Source organism: Phocoena sinus, chromosome 7 (genome assembly GCF_008692025.1).
Source record: "Phocoena sinus isolate mPhoSin1 chromosome 7, mPhoSin1.pri, whole genome shotgun sequence".
Lineage (NCBI taxonomy): Eukaryota > Metazoa > Chordata > Mammalia > Artiodactyla > Phocoenidae > Phocoena > Phocoena sinus.
In genome coordinates, this window is record NC_045769.1 from 106,826,508 (window position 1) to 106,853,401 (window position 26,894).

Consider the following 26,894-nt stretch of genomic DNA (forward strand, 5'->3'; position numbering starts at 1 on the left):
CTAGTAGGTAGATAGCATTGGGTGGCTCTGGCAGAGGAAATAGGAGGGGCTGATTTATGCCATTGAGAAACTATTGGGGGTTTCCGCTACTATAACTGTCCACCACGTCTCCTTTGCTTCCCCATAGTGGGGACAGCAGAAGGCTCACCAAGTGCATGCCAGGCTGCCTAGGTTAGGGGCATAGTGTGTCAGTGAGCCTGGGACTTTCAGTTTTAAAAATGAGAAAGTTTCAGGCAAACCAAGACTAGTTGTTCACCCTGGTCTTCAAGGAGATAGATGGTTCCTCAGTGGAACTGGAATAGAAGTTGCTGGAGGCGAGGCAGTGTGTGTAGGACCAGAGGGGCTACAACTGCACCCCTTGGCTCTAAGGCCTTAGTCAAGCTGTTAAACCTCTGTATGCCATCTTTTTCATCAGCTTTCAAATGGAGCAAATAGTAATATCTAGCTAAAAAGTTAAAGAAAAAAATAGTGAAAGTAAGCCCTAAGCATAGGGCCTGTTGTATAAAACTAGTCCATAAATGCCACTATTCTTTTTTAATTATTGAAGTACAGTTGATTTACAATGATTTACAATGTTGTGTTATTGCTGTACAGGAAAGTGATTCAGTTATATATTCTTTTATAAATATTCTTTTCCATTATGGATTATCACAGGATATTGAATAGAATTCCCTGTGCTGTACAGTAGGACCTTGTTGTATATCTACTCTCTATATAATAGTTTGCATCCCAAACTCCCAATCCATCCCTCCCCCACCCCACCTCCCTCTTGGCAACCACAAGTCAGTTCTCTATGTCTGTGAGTCTGTTTCTAATTTATATTTTAAAACATTTGTGTTATATTTTAGATTTTTAGATTCCACATATGATATTATATGGTATTTGTCTTTCTCTTTCTGACTTACTTCACTTAGTATTATAATCTCTACTTGCATCCATGTTGCTGCAAATGGCATTATTTCATTCTTTTTTATGGCTGAGTAATATTCCATTGTATATATGTACCACATCTTCTTTATCCATTCATCTGTCGATGGACATTTAGGTTGTTTCCTTATCTTCACTATTGTGAATAATGCTGCTATAAACATAGGGGTGCATTTATCTTTTTGAATTAGAGTTTTGTCTTGACATATGCCCAGGAGTGGGATTGCTGGATCATATGGTAGTTCTATTTTTAGTTTTTTAAGGAAGCTCCATACTGTTTCCACAGTTGAGAGACTATGGGGGTGTTCCAATATTGGCTGGAAATTGGGGGTTTCCAATGTTGGCCGCACCAACTTACATTCCCACCAACAGAGTAGAAGGGTTCCCTTTTCTCCACACTGTCTCCAGCATTTTTTACTTGTAGACTTTTTGATGATGGCCATTCTGACTGGTGTGAGGTGGTACGTCATTGTAGTTTTGATTTGCATTTCTCTAATAGTTAGTGATGTTGAGCATGTTTTCATGTGCCTATTGAAATGCCACTATTGTTATTACTAAAAGAAAACCTTATCTAAGAGAGATGCTGAGGCCAAATTCAACTGAAGTGTAAGGGGCAACAGCTGGGCTTGGGTCAGGAGCCAAAGCCAGGGTGGAGGTAGGTAGCTGTGGACCTGGAACACAGGCAGGCAGGAAGCATGGCTGTGAATGAGTTGCTTTGTGGAAACAAGGAGGGCTGTCAGGATCAATGCTTCCTCCTATTCAATGCAGGGTTGCATCTGGGTCAGATATCACTTACTCTTTTCCCTCCCAAAACAGAAATGAACAATTATATCATGCAGAAATAAAGGGACACTAGGAATTTGTGAAAGAATAGGGTATAGAAGGAATAAAGAAGTGAAAATATGAAAACAAGTCACCTCATCTCAATATATAATCCCAAAGTAGGGACAAAAATAAGAGATAATATGCACTGCAACCCCTTAAGAGTTATAGAGATCAAAAGTTCCAAAGAAATTCCAATCTGAGTCATTGATCAAATCAAACAGTAGAGCAGAAGCCAAAAACTGGTCACACAGGGAGCAATCTGGACTACCCTCATCTTATTTAGCCCATTTAGTATTTTTTTTTAACTATTCGAATTCAGGCCAATATTTAAAAATCAAGAGGTACCATCAGAAAATTGGGATTTCTGGTCTCATTTGAAATGGCAGAAATTCATCTACCTTTGACAGCCTTCCTCCAGAAAGGCCATGATCACTATGTATAATTCAACAAACACCAAGACGGTGCAAGTTTTAAAGTGTGGAAAAAAAAAAAAGACAGCCGTTTGGATCCTTTTTCATATATATTCCATTACAAAATAGGCTATCAGAACAAAAGTGAGACAAATATTCACTAATGAGAAACTTCAAATGTATCAGAAATCCGAGTCTGACAGGAAAAGGAATCTTTAGAACAAGAAGACTCTCAAATTCAAACAGGGCCAGACAAAAAAACCAATAAGGAGGAATGAACTCATTGCCAGAGAAGTAACATCAAGACTGAAAAAGAGACAAGCAAATTCCAGACAATAGAAGAGGAATGAGATCAAAGGAAAAGAGAGTGGCAGCTTCTAGGACCTCATACATTTAACATCAAAGTGTGTTTTCTCCTGGGATTCATCCAGTTGGAGCCCACCTGTGACACTAGAAAACCCACCAGGTTCCCAGATGGACCAAGACACTCAGACTGTGAGTGAAACTTTACAATCTAACACCTGATTTTGTTGACCACTAAGATCAATAAAAGGCTCACCGTGCAATTTTCCAAGAGCAAACAAATAAGAAAAGTAAGAAAAGAAAGCAGCCACATTGACAAAAAAGGACAATAAGGTAAAGCGGTTTTAGAAATAAATTGCTAGTGCTCTTTTTTGATCCGATTCAACAATTATTTGTTGAATCTCTTATGTTTGAGTCATACCTCTTGCATTAAATATTCAAAAATGAACAAGATGTGGTCTGTGTCCTTGAGAAACTTTTTTAAGAGAGATTTACCAAAACATTCAACAAATATTTATTTGGCATCTATTATGTATTAGGCATCATTGTATGTGCTTGGAATATGTCCATGAAAAGAACAAGCACCTACCCTTATGATGCTTGTATTTTAGCAGGAGAGACAAACTATAAGCAATACCCATAACAAGTAAATACATTACATAGTAAGAAAGATGACAAATGCTATAGAAAGAACAAAAATAGATCTAGGTAATAGGATTGGGAATTCTAAGATTGAGGGAAACAGGTTGCAACTTTAGATATGTTGATCGGGGTAGGGATTATTGAGATGATGTCCCTTAAGCCAGGACTTTAAAAAAAAAATGTGAATTTGTCATATTGCTATCTGGAGAGAACTGGCTCAGGGCATCTGGTTCCCTTATAGTGTCACAACTATTTTGTATTATAGGAGCCCATGATCTAATGGAAACTGGATTTCCAGCTCTATGATGCATATACTGAATGCCTTTGGGCTACTTCATGCAAATGATGTGCCCTGAAATATAATCTCTATTCAGTACCATCAGTATCTGCCCCATGAAGAAATATGCCTGAGTCTGAATGGAAAGGCAAAATCCTATCATCAGTGTCCCAGACAAACAAATCAGTGAATGAAGAGGTTTGTAGAATACAGCTAGGGTTGACTTAAAAACAAAGATTAATTCAAGGAGACCCATTCAAGTTTAAAGGAAGTACAGGGGCAGTTATAAACACAATAGAGATATATTTGTGAGATGTTAAAGAGAATAGTTTATACAACACAGCCACTGAAGTAACTGAGAAAAGCTCTGTAATTTTAGGATAGACATTTAGGAAATCAATTAAATAAACAAAAATAAACAATACTTTTTAGAATGCCGACTGAATAAGAAGAATGCAGAAGAACGTGAGCCTGAAATATGCCTCCTACCCAAAGAACAAGTTACATAGAACTTGACACTCAACAGTTCAATGAAAAAATTCATTGAAAATAGATACTGATCAGATAGTTCTAGCAAGTTCTCTCTCTCTTTCTTTTTTCCTTTTTTCCTTTCCCCTCTCAAATAAATATCAATCTAGAAATGATCAAAGGACCTTTTCAAAGGAGGACACAACATATTTAGTTCCAGTGTTCTGAAAATCTGAAAACCAGAAGGAAACTTCTACAGGACTTCAGAGAAAATGTGTATTTGTTTATTAATTAAAAAAAGAAAAGTTACTTGGTTTAGTTGCTATTGATGTAAAACATCAGTGTAAAATATAGCAAACTTCAGACTGTAAAATATTAGCAAAATTAGTATCCATATAGTTTTTATTCAGAAATTGTTGAAAATAAGCCTGCAAAACACTGTTTTGGAAGAACATCTTAACTGAGAAATTGCTGCTGGTAAGAACAATCCTGCAAACAGCAAAGGCTACATGCCAGCCCTTCAAAGTGTCTCAGGGTAGGAAATCTTTTTTTTTTAATTGAAGTATAGTTGATTTACAATGTGTCAGTTTCAGGTGTACAGCAAAGTGATCCATATATATACTTATGTGCATATGTATATATCTATTGTATACATCTATTCTTTTTCAGATTCTTTTCCATTTTAGGTTATTATTACAAAATATTGAAGATAGTTCCCTGTGCTATAGAGTAGGTCCTTGGTAGGAAATCTTTCAATTTTCACATTAATCCAATCAAGCTACATTGTTTATATGAGATCAGTATTATCATTATCCTCATTTTATGTATGAGGAAAATAAATCACACAACAGTTAGGTATTTTACTCAAGGTCCCACAGAAGGGCAGAGCTGGTTTTAAATCCAGCCAGAGAAGCTCCTGAAACAGTGATTTAACCACTTCACTGTGAAAAGCTAAAGATGGATGTTGATACAGCTCAAAAATTTATGCAATTTTGTAACAAATTGCCACAAAATAGAATTTCTTTAAAACGTTTCAAAGTGGAAAAATAAATGTGCATATTAATTGATAATAATAATATTTTAAGTAATCAAAATTCAAAACAAGTTGGGGTTGGAGAAAAAAGAAAAATCTGGGCTTCGTAGACAGTAATCCAAAACTGTCGTTTGAAAAGCTAGATAATCACAGGATTATCTTCAAAGTCAGTTTTTTAGAAAGACTAAATAAATGAAAGTGAGTTATTTGTAGTGAGGTGGATGGACCTAGAGTCTGTCATATAGAGTGAAGTAAGTCAGAAATAGAAAAACAAATAACGTATGCTAACACATATATATGGAATCTTAAAAAAAAACAAAAAAGGTTCTGAAGAACCTAGGGGCAGGACAGGAATAAAGATGCAGATGTAGAGAATGGACTTGAGGACACTGGGAGGGGGAAGGGTAAGCTGTGACAAAGTGAGAGAGTGGCATGGACATATATACACTACCAAATGTAAAATAGCTAGCTAGTGGGAAGCAGCCACATAGCACAGGGAAATCAGCTCGGTGCTTTGTGACCACCTAAAGGGGTGGAATAGGGAGGATGGGAGGGAGATGCAAGAGGGAGGGGATATGGGGATATATGTGTATGTATAGCTGATTCACTTTGTTATATAGCAGAAACTAACACAACATTGTAAAGCAATTATACTCCAAGAAAGATGTAAAAAAAAGACTAAACATTACACAGTCTACATAGGAAAAAGCATAAAAGAGACAATAATCAAAAATTAACAAACACAGTAGAATAAGGCAATATTGATCATCTTTATAATTATAACAATACACTTGAAAGTTTTCTAGGGACTTCCTTGGTGGTCCAGTGGTAAAGAATGCACCTTCCAATGCAGGGGACAGAGGTTCGATTCCTGGTCAGCGAACTAAGGTCCCACATGCTGTGGGGCAACTAAGCCCACGTGCCACAACCACTGAGCTCGTGCACCGCAATGAGAGAGTCTGCATGCCACAACTAGAGAGGAGCCCACGTGCTACAATGAAGAGCCTGCACCACAACGAAAGGTCCTGCACGCCTCAACGAAGACCCTGAGTGCCACAACTAAGACCCAAAGAGCCAAAAAAACCCCAAAGAAATTAAAAAAAAAAGAATATAGCATTATTAAAAATTTTTTTCTAAGTTCCCTCAAGTGGTAAGTAGTCTCATATTTGCTTAATAAACAAACACCAGTCATATGATATGTGGTTTTCAGTTAACACCTGTATGGCAGAAAACACCAAAATGATTATTTTTTTTAAAGTTGGAACTGGGGACAAAGATACCCAGTTAAATTTATGTAAACTGAAAACAGAGGTAGAAAAATTAGTACCACTGAAATTTAAAATTAAGATAAAAAGATAAAGACTATTGTAAAGTACTAAATGTTGTGGTTTCTAATTAAAAACACCTATACTAAACAGATATATATATATATATATATGAAATAAAATATCAATCAAGTACAAAAAACCAAAACAGTTCATTTCTAGCGGTTAGATGTTGACTGATACTATCCTGACATGAGCTGTGGGGACTCAGAGGCCCTTTTCTGGGACTCAGAGGCCCAAGAGCAAGGCTGAAGGAGGTGGTTATTGGTTTTCCAGTTATGTTGCTAGAAGAATAAACTAATGGGCAGAGTTCAAGGAGAAAAGCCAGTGTTGGGAACTTGGGTGAGACTCAGATGCCAACCGAACTCAGCAGGAGAAGAGCTTGAATATGATCAGTATTCAATTTTTGCCAACATTTGCTATAATCATTTGACCCTCCCAGGTCATACATAGCAGGGATCCTTGTGTGGATGGCTTGATGGACAAAAACATAGTTAAGAGCAAGATTTTGATGTTCGTTCACAGAACTTTGATAAATCAGATAAAATTATGAATGTAAATGATCTGATGGATATAATTATTAATGTAAAATTAGTAGGTATATACCAAGTATAGCCTACAAGTGTTTATGAAGTATTTAGAAAAATCAATACTATATATGCAGGAAAGAAAATCAGTAATATATGAAGCAAGTTTTTCCATTCTAACTAATCTGATAATGAACTAAATCTATAATTCAGTAATACAATTATAACCTCATATTCTCAACCTCATGAAAAATTTAAAATATAAAACAGGTTAACAATTTAATCTCATACTCAAACGTGCAGAAATGCAATTTTGCTTCTTCTCCCTACCTGAATTCAATATGCTTATCGGCCCCTGCTTCCCCTGATAGCAGAAAAATCTAACCATGTTGATGAATGATAACTAGTTAATGCTTATTTAAAACTTAACTGTACTATTGTGTAAATACTGGGTTATATTGGGGTTTCTTCTTGCTCCTCCTTTTGGTTTCCATGGGCAGATCACAGGCTGCGGGCTTGTGGATAGCCCAGCATGGGAGTAAACTGTCAGCCTCTGTAGCTGCTGTTCATGGTACCTGCAATGGGCTCAGGCTGTGTGAGGTCTAGTCACCTGGACACTTGGACCTCCATATCAGCTACCAGCCTTTGACACACTTATATCCTCAGTCCATCCATATTACCCATCCTGCTCTCGCAGCCCTGGGGACCTCAGTAGTCTACTTCACACAGTGTTTCAGTGGTCAGGCCGTTGAGAAGCAGCTCTCAGAAACTTCCATGTTGCTGCCTCTCATAGCCATTGCTAACCTGTCTGTCTTCCAGCCAAGTTTTGTTCTGAGGCCATGCTGAATTTGAAGCCTCTTTAATAAGCTTACAGTCATCATTGTTGTAGGAATCAGGGGAGAAATAACTCCCTGAGTTTTCCAAAATCTATCTTGTGGCCTCCATCCTCATTCACCTAAAGCTCATCAAATTTCAATCTCCCAGAGAGACCCAAAGAGCAGGTCCCACACCATGTAACTCTTATCTCTGCCAATTTTCTCCTAACATCCTCTACCCAGACTAGAAAGAGTTTTGCTCTCCTTTCATGTAATGGGAAATTACAGTTTTATAATATATACTATCCTCCATAATATTTCACTTAAAAAAAGCTCTACCCCAGATCCTTCAAGTGCTTTTTTTTTTGCTATTTAAAAGAAAGGTTTTTTATTTTCTTCTCTCCTTTTCAAATATTGTCCCGTGACTAATATTTTCCTAAATCACAGATGAGTGAAGTACAACATTATTCTTTTTTTGAAAATTGAGGAAGATGGCCAAAAAAATTAAAAGAATAAAATTTTCATTATATATAAATTATATATAGTGATATATTTATAATTATATAAATTATAGAAAAGAATAAGAACTCATGTCCACACAAAAACCTGAACATGAATATTTACAGCAGCATTATTCATAGCTGTCAGAACTTGGAGGAAACAAAGATGTCCTTCAGTAGGTGAATGTATAAACAAACTGCGCTATATAGAGACAATGGAATATTATTCAGAGCTAAAAAGAAATGAGCTATCAAACCATAAAAAGACATGGAGGAACCTTCAATTCATGTTACTAAGTGAAAGAAGCCAAACTGAAATGGTTACATGCTATATGATTCCAACAATATGACATTCTGGAAATGGCAAAATTATTGAAACAGTAAAAAGATCAGTGATTGCCAGGGATTGGAGTAAGGGGCTGGGGGAGGGATGGATTGACAGAGAACAGGATTTTTAGAGGAGGCAAACTATTCTGTATGATACTGTACTGGTGGATGCGTGTCATTTTCCATTTGTCCAAACCCACAGAATGTACAATACCAAAAGTAAACCATAATGTAGGCTCTGGACTTTGGGTGATGATGATGTGTGATTGTAGGCTCACCAGTTGGAAGAAATAAACCACTGGTGGAAGCTGTTGGTAACAGGGGGTCCTGTGCATGTGTAGAGGCAGGGGGTATGTGGGAATCTCTCTACCTTCCTCTCAATTCTGCTGTGAAACTAAAACTGCTCTAACATAATAAAGCTTTTTTTTAAAAATAAGCAAAAGTAACAAATAGTCAACTTTATTTTTACCTTATAAATTTGATTTATACAATTACAAAAGGGAAGTGAATCTTTTTAAATCTACATGACTCAAACTGTAAACATTGGAATACTGCAATAAGTCAACAAGGAAGTTATCAGAGCAGTAGTTTTACAAAGTATTTGTGGAATTAACAAGTTCATTTTTTTTTCAGTTTTCCAGAATATTTCTCAAGAGTTATGAGTCATTTTTAAATAGAGTCAAAGATAAAATCCCAGAGTTTTACTCAGAGACACATTTAGGCATGATCTAAACACTTGGCAAAAGAAGAAAACTAGAGCTCAAATTCATTTACTATTTAAAATATGAGCACATATACTTCAAGACAAATAGTGTGGTTCAATCAGATAATCTATTAATTTCTGATCTATTAATATAATTCAACCCATCAATAGATTAAATGTAAAATACCTTGCATTCTGTCACATGAATTTTTGAAAGACCAGTCAATAGGTAAAACCGAGCATTCATTTCTCATTTCAAACAAACAAATAAGAAATAAGCAACTAAATAATTTATGTGTAAATGGGATTAAAGGATATCTAATGTGACGTGGGTTCAGAATCAGTATTCTATGTACTGGGAAATATACAAAAGTACTGTTCCTTTTTGTTTGTTTTTGGCTTTTTTCCAAAGTTCTATACCATAATTCTTATTTATTGTTGTTTAAAAAGTTTTGGCTATATTTTAGAAAGTTTTGATCAGGACAATGAAACAAAAAAATGTATACAATTTGGCTTGAAAAGAGTAAAGTGTTTTAAATAGGTCATCTGATTATTTCTTTGAAAAGTTGTATGAAATTAACTAAAATGTACATTATTTAATATACGAGTATCTGGATAGAGAAAACAATAGGTTGTGTATATAATTTACTTGATAAATGTTTAATTAATGAAAACAATTCGTTTACACTGGAATTTGAGACATAAGTGATATATAACATTATATTGGTTTCAGATGTATTACATAATGATTTGATATTTGTGTATATTGTAAAATGATCTCCACACTAAATCTATTTAACATCCATTACCACACATAATTACAACGTTTTTTTTCTTGTGTTGAGAATTTTTAAGAGCTATTCCCTTAGTAACTGTCAAATATACAATACAGTATTATTAACTATAATCTCCACGCAGTGCATTACATCTAGTGACTTATTCATTTTATAACTGAAAGCTTGTACTTTTTGACCTTCTTCACCCATTTCGCCCACTCCGCACGCCCCCACGTCTAGCAACCACAAATCTGTTCTCTTTATCTATGAGTTGTTCGCATTTTTGTTTTGTTTTTTAGATTCCATACAGTGGAAGTTTTTAAATGCTTGAAATTCACTGGAATTAAGTTAATGATGAATATGTGAACTAGAGAAATAAAATAATAACCTTAAGTGAAGGACCTTACCAAAAATATTTTGAAAATAGAAAAAGACACTGGGTTCTTGTATAGGAAGATGAAATATTTCAAAAATGTTTATTCTTCTCCAAGTAAATGTGTTTATGGAAATAACAAATTCTCAAAATTCCAACAGATTATTTTAAATAAAATTATTTTGAAATTAAACTTTAAAATTAAAGTAGGCAAAAATATCAAATAATTATCTAGATTAAAACAATGGTAAATAGAAGTGGGCAGCAGGATTAATCACTCTTATCCTATATTACAATGTGTAAAAAAACAATTTTTTTTTTTTTTTTTTTTGCGGTACGCGGGCCTCTCACTGTTGTGACCTCTCCCGTTGTGGAGCACAGGCTCCGGACACGCAGGCTCAGCGGCCATGGCTCACGGGCCCAGCCACTCCGCGGCATGTGGGATCTTCCCGGACCAGGGCATAAACCCGTGTCCCCTGCATCGGCAGGCGGACTCTCAACCACTGCACCACCAGGGAAGCCCGTAAAGAAACAATTTTTTAAAAATAGTGTGGAACTTATGGGGAAAAAAAGTAGACATCTGGAAGTAAGCTTTGCTTTATCTGTAGCTATTCATATGAGGCGAAGACATTCTGATTGGGAGAACAAATCGTCCTGAAATACACTAAGCATTCAAATAGTTTAAATACATGCTAAAGGTAACATTTCAAAGCATTGAAGAAAAACTGGGTTACTCATTAAATAATATTGGGATAAACATGATTAGAGAAAGTATTCTGCTTCTCTTGTATAATAGGAGGAATATTCATACCAAATCAGATTTCTTTTTAAAAGAATATTTCCATTCCAAAAGTAATTTGTAGTAATTTTTACTGGAAAGAAAAGTGGTAGAGAAAACTAGTAACCCATATCCTTCTCAGAGACAACTATCATTAATAGTTCAATGTATTTCTTCAAGTCTAAATTGTAAGCACACGTTTTGTTGTTGACATCATACTTTATACCCAGTTATAACCCCTGAACTTTTCAATCAACATTCCACTCATTTTCCACTTTATAACAAATGTTTACTCAGCACCATTATTAACTAAGTAGGAGTCTATCATATCAATTCTCGATTTTTTCCTCCATTTATTTAAATGTATGGGATATTTTAATTGTTTCCTAATTTTCATCTTTATAAAAGTAATTTGGGAACAACTGTGTTCATAAGGTGTTTTTGGTACAATGCAGAATAAACTAGGTCTGAATAGCGGTATGTTTTGTTTGTCCCTTGGTTTTTCTTTGTACGCTCTCAGATATTTGTATAAGAGATAAATATAAAGATGTTGATTTTCTTTTCTTTTTTCCTCCTTCTGTAAATTATTGTTTTATTTAGTATTAGAAGGGTTCAGAAAGGAAGTAAAACAGTTTTGTAAAATAAGCTCTTAAAAAGCAAGCAATTATAGTTATTTTTACGTGGCCTAATCAGTATCCTTTTAAATGTGTAATCAAGTGGCATCTATAATTATTTGAGCCACTTGGCTCATGCTACAGTTGAATCTTCTGAAATTCACTTGCTTACTTTCCTTTTCCTGTTCGTTCAGAGCTTATAACTAAGAGTTGACTTTTTTTCTTTCTCATAAAGCTTAGTTTTGGAGGAATTCCAGTACCAGGCAAACCTGGGACCTTTTTAAAGAAAAACTTCCACGGATGTATCGAAAACCTTTACTATAATGGAGTAAACATAATTGACCTGGCTAAAAGGCGGAAGCATCAGATCTACACCGTGGTAAGTCAGCATCCTTCTCAGCTTGATGGTTTCTAACACTTTGGGGTAAGTCTTGCTTTCCCCATCCTAACCTTGACCCTTTCTCATAATATGTTTACATTACACTCTTGGAAGTCTTATCAGACTCCCAGGTGAAACTGGAGGTAAAGCAGGGACTGAATTGGTGTGAATTGTTTTGGGGAGAAATAAATACATTAGAGGCACCTACAGGATTCTGTCTTCCTGGTTGTGAGCTTGTGCCATCTGTGGGCAGGGTTTGCAGTCTACACTGGACTGACATGAATCTCTTTGGTATCCCTGGGAAATGCAACAATAGAACCACAGATTCTATTAAATTCTACATCTTCGGAATTATATATTTGTCTACTTATTGTTGTTAAAAAATAGGGTATTTTGAAGAAGAGAGGTTACAATTTTGGTATTTTTGAGATTCCCTTTGTACTACTTATTATGCTGGCAAGTTAAAAAAAATTAATTAATTAGTATTTGTCTTTCCCCAATAGATCATGAGTTTCATGAGGACAAGGAACTTTTCTTTTTCACTACTGCATTCACAGTACTGGTGCTTTGCACATAGTAGATGATCAATGGTGTGGACATTTCCAGCTATAATTGTGGATTTGTCTATTTCTCTTTCCAGTTCTATCAGTTTTTGCCTCATATATTTTACAGCTCTGTTGTTTGGTACAAACACAGGGTTGATAGTATTGCTATGTGTTGCTAGTGGTTGGGCCCTTTTATCATTACATAATGTTCTTCTCAGTTTGTGATAATTTTCTTTTCTCTAAATCTACTTAATCTGATATTAATATAACCTTTCTTGCTTTCTTTTGTTATATATTTGATAGATAGAGATAAAAGTATGGAAGAAAAAATATATAAATATATATGCCTATATCATATTTGAAGTGAGTTTATTGTAGACAGTAAATAGTACAGTCATGGTTTTTAATCCACTCTGTCAACCTCTGTTTTTTAATTGGTGCATTTAAACCAGTTACATATAATGTTAAAGTTATTGATGTATTAGAGCTCAAATATATATTTTTGTTTGTTTCTTTGGTCTGTTCTCTCTGTTTTTTATTTTGTTTCTCTACCTTCCTGTGTGTTTCTTGAATGATTTTCAGAACTCTATTTTGATTTATCTTGTGTTTGAATATATCTCTATGTATAGCTTTTGTTAATGGTTTCTTTAGGCATTATATTATAAACATATAATTTATTACAGTTTACTGATATTTCATCAATTTTAGTGAAGTGTAAAAACCTTACATCCCTTTAAGTTCCTTTACCTTTCCCTGTTTATTATATAACTATCTTAATTAACTTTATTATATAATATTCTTAATTATTATTTTCTCCCTATATTTTTAGAATCATATCAGTAATTTTTTTTCAGCTGTTGAAGTTGTTGGTATGTTAGGGCTCAAATGTGTGACAGATTCAACCATCAAACATAATTTAGAAATCTCAAGAGAAAATGTAAAGCATATTGTGTTTACTCATAGTTTTGCTTACTGTTGTTCTTTCTTCCTCCCTGATTTTCCTAGATTCCTTCTTTTGTAATCTCTTTTCTGTTTAAAGAACTTCCATTCTTTTAGGGTGTGTATACTGATGATAAATTCCCTAACTTTTCCTTCATCTTATAATGTCTTGATATCTCTTTCATTCTTGAAGCCTTTGTTCCCTAGACATAAGATTCTGGGTTCATAGATGTTTTCTTTCAGCACTTGAAAAATGTTGAGCCCCTCAACTGTTTCTGGTGACAAATAAATACACTGTTATTTGATGTTTTCCTCTACAGATAAGATGTAATTTCTTTCTTACTGCTTTCAGTATTTTTTTTTTTTTTAGTTTTCATAAGTTTGACCATGATGTGTCATGGTGTGGACTTCTTTAGGTTATCTTATTTGGGTTTCACTGAGTTTCTTGAATCTGAGGGATTACATCTTTCACCAAACTTGGGAAATATTCTGCCATTTATTTGAGTATTTTTTCAGCCGTTTTCTTTCTCATCTCCTTCCTGAATTCCAGAGATATGAATGCTTGATCTTTCCTTATAAAATCACAGGTCCCTGTTCCTCTGTTCATTTTTTTCTCAGTCTATGTTGTCTGTTATTCGAATTAGGTAGTTTTTATTGTTAGAGTTTCAAGTTGATTAATTCTTTTTCTTATTCCCTTCCTTTTGTTTTTGTGCACATTCATTATTTTCTCATGTCTGATATTGTATTTTTCAGTTCTAACATTTTCATTTGATTTTTCTTTACGTCTTCTATTTCCTTGTTAAATAAGACTTTCTATTTTTTAGTGAGACTTTCTATTTTCTTATTTGTCTCAAATATGCAATTGTTATTTGAAGGATTTTCATTATAATGACTGGTTAAAAATATTTGTCAAATAATTCTAACATCTTTGTCATCTCAGTGTTGGCATCTACTGAATGTCTTTTTTAATTCAATCTGAGATCTTCCTGTTTCTTGGTATAACAAGACATTTTTTACTGTAACCTGAACATTTTAGGTATTATGATGAATCCTATTTAATCCTATGTTTTAGCTGTCTTCCTCTGACACTGTTCCAGTAGGGGAAATGTGGGTTTTGCCTCAGTACTGCTAGGCAGGGGTAGAATCCAGATTTCCCACTAAACCTCCATTGACAAGGGAGACTCCTTGTTACTCCTAGGTGTAGAGGGGTGAGCATTCTGGTCCCCTGATAGCTCTTCATGGATACTCTCTGACTGGGAGGGGTAGGAAAACCTCATTACTCCTCTCTGTGTGACCTCCAGTGACATCACAGCATGTGTGTGTTGGCCGGGGGGGGGGACTCTGGTGGTTAAAGTTCTGACTCTCTCAAGCCATCTCTGGCACCCTGCCTGCAAGGAGTGGGTGGGTTCCCTCATTACTGCCTGGTGTGGGGGGAGGTGAACATCAAGACTCCACTAGGCATGTGGTCACCACTGATACTAAGGAGAGAGGCTTGCTATTATGTGACAAGGAATAAAATCCAGGCTCCATACTTGGTCTCTGTTGACACCTCCCTGGCTGGAGGTTTTGGACACCTTGTTACAGTATGGCTGGATGGTAGTGTGGCCGTAATTTTTTTTTTTTTAAGACTTTTGTTGGCTGGTATAGAGCAATTATTGTCTAAATGTATTCTGCCTTATTCTGTTGTTTCTTTCCTGGACCTTGGATTTGAAAGATGAGGCTTCTAAATGGGGGCTAATATTTTGTCTGCCTCAGTTGGTCTCTCTATGTTGCTGGCTTCTTCAGCAGCAAGTCTAGGATATAGAAGCAAAAGAAAAATCTAGGGAAACCTCCAACGTTGCTCCTTGGGTCTCAAGATTCTAGTATATGCTTGCTTTCTTCTTTCCAACATTTAGAGTCTTCCTAAATTTTCTTTATATATAATGTTCAGGGTTTTTTAGTTGTACTTGGTGGGAGAAATAGAGGAAATCACATTACTCCATCTTCCCAGAAGCAGAAGTCCATTAAACTCACATTATTTTAAAACCTTTCATAAGAGTAGGCCACCCTATCATTGACAGGCAAATACTGATTTTCCTTGCAATCTGGTCATTGGACTATCTGGCAAACTGGAATTTAAATGACCTTGAGGTCTACTTTTCCCTTGATAAGTTTAACCAGTAATAAATATTTTATGTTTGGGGGTTCTATATGTTAACACATTTTTTTTAAGTAGTTATTGATTTCCAGGGTGTGAAACAGGCTTGCTTGAGGACAATCACACTTGGGTTGACGGTTGTAATGTTTTAAAGGGTTGTCCCTGGCTCAGGCTCAAGACTCTTGACGATGTTACCCACATGTACTAAGGTTGTTCATTATCTAATTAAACTAAGCACTAGCTTGCTAATGATATTTTGCTTGAGTCTAGATAAGGAGACTTGAACCATGGAAAGCATATTCATACCCATCACTCTCCCATATTATTCCCCCAAAATATTTCATAACATACCTGTTTCATTGAACTTAATCTGCTAAAACAGTGGGATCAAACACTACTAGGAGTTTGGCTTAGACTGATGTCATGAATATCAACATACCTGAAAGGCAGGACAGCACTGACTTCATTGTGACAAGAGTTGATGAAACAAATTTAAACCACAAGGAACTGAAGAAAACATTGCTTACTTTCATTGTTCAAAAACTGGGCCTCAAAAGTGTGAGAGCCTGAGCCTTAGATATAAATAACTGCAATTCCTATTGTTACCGAGTCCAAGCTTGTACTGCTCACCACATGATTGGCCAAAAAATCTAGAGACAAGGTGTTGGGGCAAGGAAGTGTGACTTTATTTGGAAAGCCAGCAGAAAGAGAAGATGGTGGCCTCGTGCCCCAAAGAACCATCTTCTCCAAGTTAGAATTCAGGCTTCTCTTATACTAAAATGGGAAGGAGTGTGGCTGGTTGGTACAAACTTCTTGGTGTCAGAATCCTTTGTTTTTGCAGCCATCCACTTAGTTCAGGTCATGATATTCCTGTAACCTTCCAACAAGACAAATGTTATTCTATGTTCTGCAACTTTTTATCTATATTAATGGAAAAGTGTTATAACTTTAAAGCTCAGAGTCTGGAGAATGGGCTATCCTGTATGTTTCAGGCTATGGGCAACATTCTTAACTTGTAGCAAAAGCAATAGAATACAAAGGTTAAAGTAAAAAAAAAAAAAAAGATCCAATATGGAGTCAGATTTGTTCTTCTCTATTATACTGTGGCAACATTCATAAAAAAACTCCAAACATACATTACGTGTTAGAAAATATATTAAATGTTAAGATATATTAAATAATCAGTCGCTGAATATACAGAGCAAAAAAGGGGGAAATCAGGGAGAACAAGGAGAAAAACATGAATTTCTGAATATTGGTGGCCTTCATCATCTCCTTTGTGGAGAGAATCACTAACACAATTGTAATAAATGTGTCATTGATTTTTAAGCTACTGGAGCACTTACCAAGCTGCCTAAAACCTTGCTACCATACTTTATTCCTCAGAGTTTAATTGGCAGTGTTGTTAATATGAAGCACAAAGAATCCATTTATCACTAATGTACTTGGGGAAAAAAAATCTCAGGAAAACTGTTTTACTTTGCATGTAAAGAACCTTTAGTTTTAAGCTTCTCAATTCAAAGGGGGGATAAAACCATTATTTTTCTTCCAAATTGCTTCTATTTCCTTGTTTAGGTGAAAATTCCTATTACTAGAAACACACACACACACACACACACACACACACACACACACACACTCATTTATATACCTAATCTTTTTCCTTTAGGAATTCCATGTGGTTTGCACTGTTAATTACAAGTACAAACTCTTTTATTCCCCTACTCAGGCTTAAAGTTTCCCCAAAGATATGGTACCAGCTACAAAGTCAGCTTAGTTCCAAGTCACTAAACCACAGCTGTGCTAAGTAAGGACTTTTGAGAGGGATGGTGTTTTTGTCCTTTTCCAGTGTTCACAGACTCTCTCACATTTATGGAGTGTGGGGAAGTTCAGAGTTGAGCAGGAGGTTCAAGGAATCCACAAATCAGGCAGCAAGGGTAAGGTGACACCCGTCAATTACAAAAGGTGATTCAAGACTTAGAAGCACCAGCCTTGGACTCATCCAGCACAAATCTCTCCAGCAGGCTGCATTTATGCAGCATCCTCATTGCAATTTGTCATTCCTTTCTTGTGGGACCTGCCCACCCCCTGGAGATTTAACATCTGTTCCATGGGGATAATTCAATTTAGTCTTCATAGCTCGATTTGACTACAAGACAACCTTACACATCCCGAGACGCGGTAAAACTAACAGCTTAAAGTAGACATACATAAAAAGTACCTCACTATTCTACCTCAAATCTCCCACCCTATGCTAATACAGCACCATATAACAAACAATCAGAAAATAAATGGCCCGTTGAAGTGTGTGTACAGTACCTGTAATGTGGATTATTATATACATAATATAAGAAATATATGCCTTGCTAGTTTCCTGAAAATGATTAATTTCATAGCTTCCACTTCATAAGAAATGATGCTTTCTTGGAGCTCTCCTTTCGGAGTGTTGCATCCCCTCTCCCAGAGACAAGGAGAGTAACGTGATTGTCTGGGAGATGGCTTAATTGTAGGTGTTAAAATGATTATTTCTCATTTAAAAGACAGGCATAGGAGAAATGCTTGTATACCTTGACTTTGCCTTCAGTGGGAGGGGAGATAAAGGCAAATGGTCATTAGCAGGACTGTGGTTATAGAATTGGCTTTGGAGCTAATTGACCATGTAAATCTGCTCCTGTGCCTTTGTCTCCAAATAACTGGATGGGTGATGGCTAAAGCATGTATGATGCTACCCCCAACTTCATGGCTGAAATTAATAAACCCTCACCAAATTCATTTCCACTTCGCCTAGAGGGAAACCTCGCAGTCTTCTCAATCCACTGTTCGTGGCAGCACCAACAGTTACATAAGTGTTGATAAATCACTTAGATTCCTAATCTCACTCAACAGCTCACTCAGCTATGGGGCCTTGGGCAATTTACCAAACCTCAGTATCTTCATACATGTAAAATGGGACAATTATAGTCCCTACCTCAACCTGTTATTGTGATGATTAAATATGTGTTTAACACAATGTAAGGTCCACAGTAAGCACCCAATACGTTGGAAGTATTATTAAGGACCATTTCTACCAATCCATTCAATTGAAGTTGGCATGCAAACCAATACTTGTTTGTCATCTTAGGTATATAATCAATGACTCACATAGAGTTTTTGCATTTTATGATCCCAACAAATAATAAAAATAGATTGGAGACAGCTCAAGTTTTGCCTCCTGAATCTGAAGTTTAGTTTATTCCCACACTGTAGAAATCATGAAGCACGTTTTGGGTAAATATATTGCAAACTTATCGATCTCATTCATCTGAGGAAATTTAATGACTAGCTTTAGTCCAGATTTGGTCAAATGATGGACTCCTTTAACATAAGGCATTTAAGAAAGATGTTGCCCAGTGGACTTGGGTGGAACAGGCGTACTAAGTGGGCTTTTGTGAATGTCATGGTCTTCTGTTTGCATCTCTGCTGCCATGCAACTTGTTGAGTGTGGTTGTTTATTTTTTAAAGCTCTGAAGAAGCCAAGAGATAAGGATAAGTGTACACATGAGAGCACGTACACATTCACATCTGCATATGTACATGTGCCCATGAACATACGCATACATAGTGACAGCAACCTTTGTCTTACCTGCCTGTGACCCAGAAGCTCATGAAAATCTCTCAGAGAAAAATTCCCAGTGTCTAGTGAAAACTAATCTCTTCAGCTTATCCCTGGGATCACGTTTCATCTCTGTGAGTATGCTCCGTGATAAATGATGCGTTCCCTTGATGGAAGGAATTATTTGAAAAAGCAGCTAACCTATCAAGTCTTCTCTCTTCACATTCCTGCCATTTGAGCAGTCTGACATTCACATCACCTGCTTCTAGGTCGTAAGCTCCTCATACCCTGGAAAAAATTATTTTAAAATTGTTAGCTTCCAGAGAAGTGGCTTTCTTTCTGTCTTTGGGCAAAGTGAAACTAAACAGTTTCAAGGTCATGTGAGGAATAATGTGACAAAGTTAAAAAAAATAACAATGAAATCGTCATCCTCTCTGAAAATGATTCTACCTTAAATCAGTGTTATGACTTTCTTTTCTAAGGTGACTGTTTCTTAGCTCGATCGTTATTTGACGCTATTAAAGAAAACATCTTTAGAATGTTAAAAATATGCATTTCTATGTGTTATGGATGTCATTTGGAATATACAGAAGACCTAACCAGCCAGAGAGAAAAGCACTGTTCTCATCTACACGTATTTCATTTTCAGGTTTTAATTGTATATTTGATATAACATAGACCATATTTTATTGACAATTTTATATCTTGCTTTCCAGGGTTAATGTTTTTCTTAAAGTATTTTCTGTGTCTTTAAAATTGTTACTAAACCTTTTAAATCTCTTTACAAATGTAATTTCTACATTAAGTCCATTCACCACAGTTCATTCAAGATTCTACTGCATTAAAGTTTGAATTTTTATTGCCTAAAATAATATTGTGGTTACAAACATAACACTGAAATAATTTTCTGAAATTTAGAATGGATCACCCGAAATGAAGATTGTTGGGTCAGTTATTACACATTTTTGGCTCAATTCATACTGTTGAAGTCTGTACCATTTTCCATACCCACCCACAGTGTAGGAGGGAACCACTCATCCTACCAGTTTTACCTCCTGCTTCCCTGCCATTTGAATATGCAAATGCCTTTTGAAAAATGGGGCTAAATGAAAGTCGAAATCAACTCAGGTGCTGTCCTTCTCTGCAAAACTTCCAACTAATGAGCTGAGCATGTTCCTTTTATGCTTTTTTCCCCCATAATAATGACCATGACTGTCCCTTCATTTGAAGACATCTTCTTTCAAGAACTCTGTTAGAGACAATGCCACAAATCACCATGGTAATGCCAGAAGGGCAGTAAATGGAGGGATGACAGATGGACCCCAGTCATATTAGTTCCTCTGTCCTGAAATATCTGTGAGAGGTAGGCAGGGGCAGACGTTATTTTCCACACTTTCTGCTAAAAGATACTTTATGCTCAGGACTGGAGAAAGTCAATGATATGGAGTCAGTGGCCATGTCATTCACAGCCTTCTTCCCTTTCTGTTGGAAAGAACTACACCATCAGCTTTTATTCATTTTTATTATACCGCTATTTTTTCCTAGGGTCCTGAATGACTTTCATGTCAAACTGAAAAAAAAAAAGGGAAATTTGGGCAGATGTGTGAATAGAACCACTTACCTGGGAATTGGAGATGATCTATCAGGTCTTCCAGAAACGGCCCCTTGTGGTTTGCTAATTGCCAAATACACCTCTCTTGAGTATCTCTTGCAATGTTAGGAACTTTGGGCCAAATCCTTGCCTTTGGCAAGAGGAAGAAAGAGTGTCTGGGAGGAGCCTATGTCCTTATACCAAGATGGCTATGATCTTGGCAGGAGCTCCTACTCATCACATGGCTCTCAGCATGTCCGGTCTCTGGCACTGGCTGTCAAGCTCTTCCTCCTGAGCTTAAGGAGATGGCTGAGAGTTCTGTGTAGGGATTAAGTACCTCCCCAGAAACTCTGCAGCCAGTGGCTCTTGTATTCCTGCAAGACAGATGGCAAAGTTCCTGCTTGGGTTTTGAATCCTTTATAATCATCTCCTCACATCTATAGGTTGATTTCCCAGTTTCTGACCATTGCTTCTTTTCTAGCCAGGCCCAGAATATTTACTCTTTCTGGAATTCACTCTGTGCATCTCCTCCTCTATGCTTTGCCTTTTCATTCTGTGTTTCTCCCATACTCGCTGAGCTGCTTTTCTCCATCACTCTGTTGGTTCAGCCACAAACTCACCATCTTTCTCCAAGCTCACAAGTAGGGCCAACATCTTAAACCAGGGTGATACTCAACATGTTTCACTGACTCTCAGAAGTGGAGCAGGGTCCTGGAACCCCCAGGCTGTGTGGACAATAGACCCTTGAGTTGCTGCGGGGAGGCCCAGGGGAACTGGAAGCCAAGCAGGCAATCCTACATTCCAGGGAGAGACTTAAGGGTTCTGCGGCTAAATAGCCAAAATTAGGAAGTTTCAAAGTTATAAAATTGGAACCACCAGTAGGGTGTACTAGTGTGATGTCCCTGTCTTGCCTGTGTTAACTTCACTAGATTGTCTGTGGCTTCCTGGAGCACAGGGCTAGGAAGAAGCATGGGGCCAGGTCCAGACTGGGTAGAAGAAGATGCTATGATTCCTAAGAAGAATTCGTCATGGGATTGGGAAAGGAGTAGTATGGAATCTGCTCTGTGTACTGGCCCTGTCCAGGCACATTCATGATCCCACCTTCTCCCCAGAACATCTTTCAAACTCTCAGGTCCCTTATGCTTTCCTTGCTGTGAACCTCACACTTATACAACTTAGCACTTGATTCATCACCATCCTCAAAATACAGTTATTGAGGATCTGCTATATTCAGAGAAAGTGAGCCTGCCTTCAACGGGTGGGAAACTTTTTTTAAATTAATTTTTATTGGAGTATAGTTGCTTTACAATGTTGTGTTAGTTTCTGCTGTATAGCAAAGTGAGTCAGCTATACGTATACATATATGCCCTCTTTTTTGGATTTCCTTCCCATTTAGGTCACCACAGAGCATTGAGTAGAGTTCCCTGTGCTATACAGTAGGTTCTCATTAGTTATCTATTTTATACATAGTAGTGTATATATGTCAATCCCCATCTCTCAGTTCATCCAACCTTCCCTTCCCCCTTTGGTATCCATAAGTTTGTTCTCTACATCTGTGTCTCTATTTCTACTTGCAAATAAGTTCATCTGTATCATTTTTCTAGATTCCACATAAGGGATGGGAAACGTTTAACCCCTGTCTGCCCCCAGCATGCACACAGTGGGTACCAGGTCACCATTTCAGAACTCAGAATCCAAACCTGATGCACTTACCTAGGACAGGTCCTCATACCTGCTCTTTGCTCTCCTGGCTGTCATTTTGATTGTCACCCTTCCTTGCTCATTTCCCTTTTTGGTTTGATACTTTTTGTTTGTTTTACCACCTTGAGGCCTCTCAGTAATCCTGCTTCTCCATTTGTTTTTACAGTCATCTCTTTTCTTTTATTGTACTTTTTAAAAATTTGTTATTGATTTACAATGTTATGTTAACTTCTGTTGTACAGCAAAGTGATTCAGTCATACATATATATACATTCTTTTTTAACATTCTTTTCCATTATGGTTTATCACAGCATGTTGAATATAGTTCCCTGTGCTATACAGTAGGACCTTGTTTACCCGTTCTCTATATAATAGCTTGTATCTGCTAATCCCAGACTTCCACTCCATCCCTCCCCCTATGGTCTTCTGCTTTCTGACTTTGACTAGATACCCTGTCCTCCACCTGCAAGACCCACAGTGCTTCTGACGGCCATACCCTCAGCCACTGCACACTATTGGACAGACTCAAACCTAGTTTACAAGAGTTAAGAAGAAAAAAATGATAGAGTTAGCAGTCAGGAAAATCTTCATGAAGGTGATGAAAGGATAGGAACTTGCTGTGAGCTTTGAAGAAAAAGACACCTCTTAGAAAATTCCAAGTTCTTAGGAAGGGAGGACCAGCCAGATCGTGGTATATGCACCAGCTCCAGGTGGGGGCATGCTATTACTCGGAAACAGTGTATTTTATTCTAGCCTAGCTCTTTGCAAGAGTTTTTCCTATCACTCTAAGTATTGTGTAAGTTTCACAAAATAAGCATATTTTTTCTGTGTCACTTATAGTGTTGAACACTTGATGGTCAGGAAATGTACATAGAGGAAGGCACTTTGTATTGAAGAGAATATGATCTCTGAAGACAGTGAGAATAAATCCCCACATTAACATGTAATATCTATAGACTCTGAGCAAAGTTACTTAATCTCTCCATGCTGCAGTGTCTTCAACTACAAGGTAGAAATCATCATACCTACATCACATATGTACCTTGACTCCTGGGATAATGTAGGCATTGAATCACTAAGAGCTACTAATATCATCATAATGGTTTTTATTGTCCTACTTTACTCACCATTTCTCATTGTATATTCCCTGTGAAGACCATAGTCCTGTGATTATGTCTATCCTGTTACATAAATGGCCTTCTACGAGTACAACCCTAAAGATTTTAGATAAGTGATGATTCATACTTCAGGGGGCTCACACCCTTTAAGCAGATAAAGAAAGCTATAAACACATCTTATTTTGCATAACATTTTGGAGGCATATAGACACTCCTGAAGTCTGTCCACGGGCAGCAGGTCAAGAGCTTAGCTCCAGATTAGGAGAATCATAGATAAAATTAAACTTTTTCTCTGACTTTTTACGTTCCCAGTGGTCTTACATACACGTCCCTTGTTGAATCACCAGGGCCCTGAATAAGTAGGGGACTGACACTGTACCTGTTCCTTGTGGGACAGTGGGGCTAGCTTCTTAGAAATGCTTCACCTTTGGTCACAGGATTTAGAAGACACCTCTATCTGTCAAGGTCCGTGTTGTCTGAAAAGAAAAAATTAGTAGCTAGTAGAAAGTGGTTAACTACTAAACTGGATAAAAGATGACAGTAAGGGGTCCAGAAATAACGAGTGTGAAAAATCACGTACTTCATCTAGGCTGAGAGGGTGGACAGAGAAGGAAGTGGGGGACAGGAGAGCTCCCCCTGACCACCTCGCAGGCTGAGATCCTGACCTTTCGTTACCAGGGTAGCCTGCAGCCTGCAGATGGCCAAGAAGTTTGTCAGAGAGAGCCACCTGTGGAAGCTGCCACCAGTGGGGGACGTGTGGGCTGGAGCTCACCTGTGTAGCACTGACTCACCATCCAGTAGGACAGGAACCCAGACAAGTGCCTGCTAAACGCCATGGCCCTGCAATGGCTCTCTAGCGCCATCTACCAACCAAGCCTAGACATAAGAGAAGTGCTTACAGGGTACAAACTCCAGGGACACAAGCAGGGCGGCTTTGCAGCTGAAACTTTGATGTGGATAACAGTCACCGTCTCTCATCTCTTTCCCTCCTTTTAAGATCTAGGTTAAAAATGAGAGGCCCTACTACATATTTGAACTGCCGTAGTCAGTGTGTGCTTGTGTACTTGGTTCAATGTATATGTGTGTGTGTATACACATGTATGCCTCTGCACCTACACACACACACACACACACACACACACACACACATTTTCTTTTCTTTAGATACAAAAAGATAAACACTAAGTGCTTTTGAAATATTTTTGTCTTTTTTCTTTACAGTTTTGAGAAAGAGATAGGATCTTTACTTTGGGGGTAAAAACAAAGTACCCTTAAAACACACACACACACACACACACACACACACACACAAAAGTGTGCAACTAGGGACTTCCCTGATGGTCCAGTGGCCAAGACTCCACGCCCCCAATGCAAGGGGCCTGGGTTCGATCACTGACCAGGGAACTAGATCCCATGTGCTGCAATTAAAGATCCCACATGCCACAACGAAGATCTCGCATACTGTGACTAAGACCCGGGGCAGCCAAATAATAAATAAATAACTATTTTTTAAAAAGTGTGCAACTAGCCCAAATTTTGACAGAATGATAATTCTTGGTCCTGTCCAAAGAGACAATTTGTTGTGCTCATGACTGTTGCCCACAAAAAATAAAATAGAAGGGAAAAATAAGAAAAAAGAGACAAAAAAAAGAAAAGAAAAGAAAATGAGAGGCCCTAGATGTCAGGAAGAAGGAGTTGGGAAGACAAATAGGAGAGGCATGCACGTTCACGGTTTCTGACTCCACAGCATAGGCTTAGACCATAATAGCCTGTCTCACAAGTGTATGAAGTACTGCAAAACCTCAAATACAGGTCCAGGCTCTTGTGAGCATTTATTTAACTTTGTCATTACATGTTTGCTAATAGAGAATACTGAAACCACAACTATTCTCTTTTATGGGTCTACACAATTTAAAAAGCATCTCTCATATTCAAAAAGTTTAGAACATTCTGTAGGTAGAATTGCACTTGAAGTACCCAAAAAATTTACCCCTCAGATGAGAATTTGCCATGCTCCGATTCTCACAAAAATGTCTCATATTTCACCTAAAGGTTTTCTTATGTTGTTTACTCTTCTCCTTTGAAATTGTTTTATTTCCCCACGTTTCTGTCTACATTTTCTCTAACATCTTAGTTCAGCGCATCACTCCACTCCTAAGTCAGCCCATGGGGTTATCCATTATGCCCCATGCTGACCAGTTGTTATTCAGTTTTCTCCCTGATGCTGTAACAAGATCCAAAATTTGCCTTGCTTTTACCCAAGGAAGCAAGTCTTCTGAAGAACATTCGGATTTGTCCTCATGGCATCAATACAATGCAGTAGCTAAACATCTTTCAAAAATAATGATAATTTAAAAATGCAGAATAAAAGATTGACTAAGACTTTATGAAAGCAACTCTGAGATCAAGAACAAGGCTAAAGGGACGCATGTAACATACAGAAGCCGCATGTGATGTGTCTGATAGAAATCTCGTGCCTGATAAGATTTGAGGGTGAAGATATGCCCTCAAAGCCACCATTTACTTCAGTTATACACGCCACATGGTAGAGGCTTATAAGCACACTACGTTTGTGTAATACAATGCAAGAACCACAACGGAGGCTCTGAGGATGGATCATTCAATGCCAGCTTCCTAACGTGAATGCAAGATTAGGCAGCCTCAGAAGACGCCCTTAGTGTTCTAGGTAGGCTTTGTGTGAATGTGCTTCACTCCACGTGCATAGGCAAATATAATACTGTATCCTGGAACAACAGCAAAAACCTATCCTGCATTTTTCCAGGAAACTAGAAAGCATGTGGATTTTATCAGATTTTGAATTCAGTGTGATGACTGGCAAAAACCATTAAGACAGTTGAAGCATTTTTTGTGTATATGTTTGTCTTTACCCATAAAATTAAGTGTTTACAACCTGGGTTTGTCAATTTATGGCATGTGTATTAAATTTCAGTGCTTTGTGACCCAGATATCCCTGCAGCCCTCATAGACTGTACAGGAAGTAGTGGGTCCCCAAGTTTCCTAAGAGTTGTGAGATAATTAGGTCTGACACTGCTCTGGGAAAGCACAGCCCTCTCACCAGGGTAACTAAATAACCAACATGTGAACCAGCAAGTATCTTGACAACAATGTTTAATTTTCATTTTTAGTTAAAAAATAATGTTGCAGATGTAAACTATTATATATAGAATGGATAAACAGCAAGGTCCTACTGTATAGCACAGGGAACTATATTGAATATCCTGTAATAAATGATAATGGAAAAGAATATG

At 37.2% G+C, this 26,894-nt stretch overlaps 1 protein-coding gene across 2 annotated transcripts in view; it reads left to right on the forward strand.

Moving 5' to 3' along the window:
* CNTNAP5 (contactin associated protein family member 5) overlaps positions 1–26,894 on the forward strand; it is an 876,608-nt gene that overhangs the window by 451,318 nt on the left and 398,396 nt on the right. The window contains exon 7 of one of the 2 annotated variants that reach the window (XM_032637306.1): positions 11,859–12,002. In XM_032637306.1, the coding sequence (XP_032493197.1) occupies positions 11,859–12,002 (144 nt within the window). The remainder of the gene's footprint in view (positions 1–11,858; positions 12,003–26,894) is intronic. The other variant, XM_032637307.1, reaches the window with a different exon arrangement.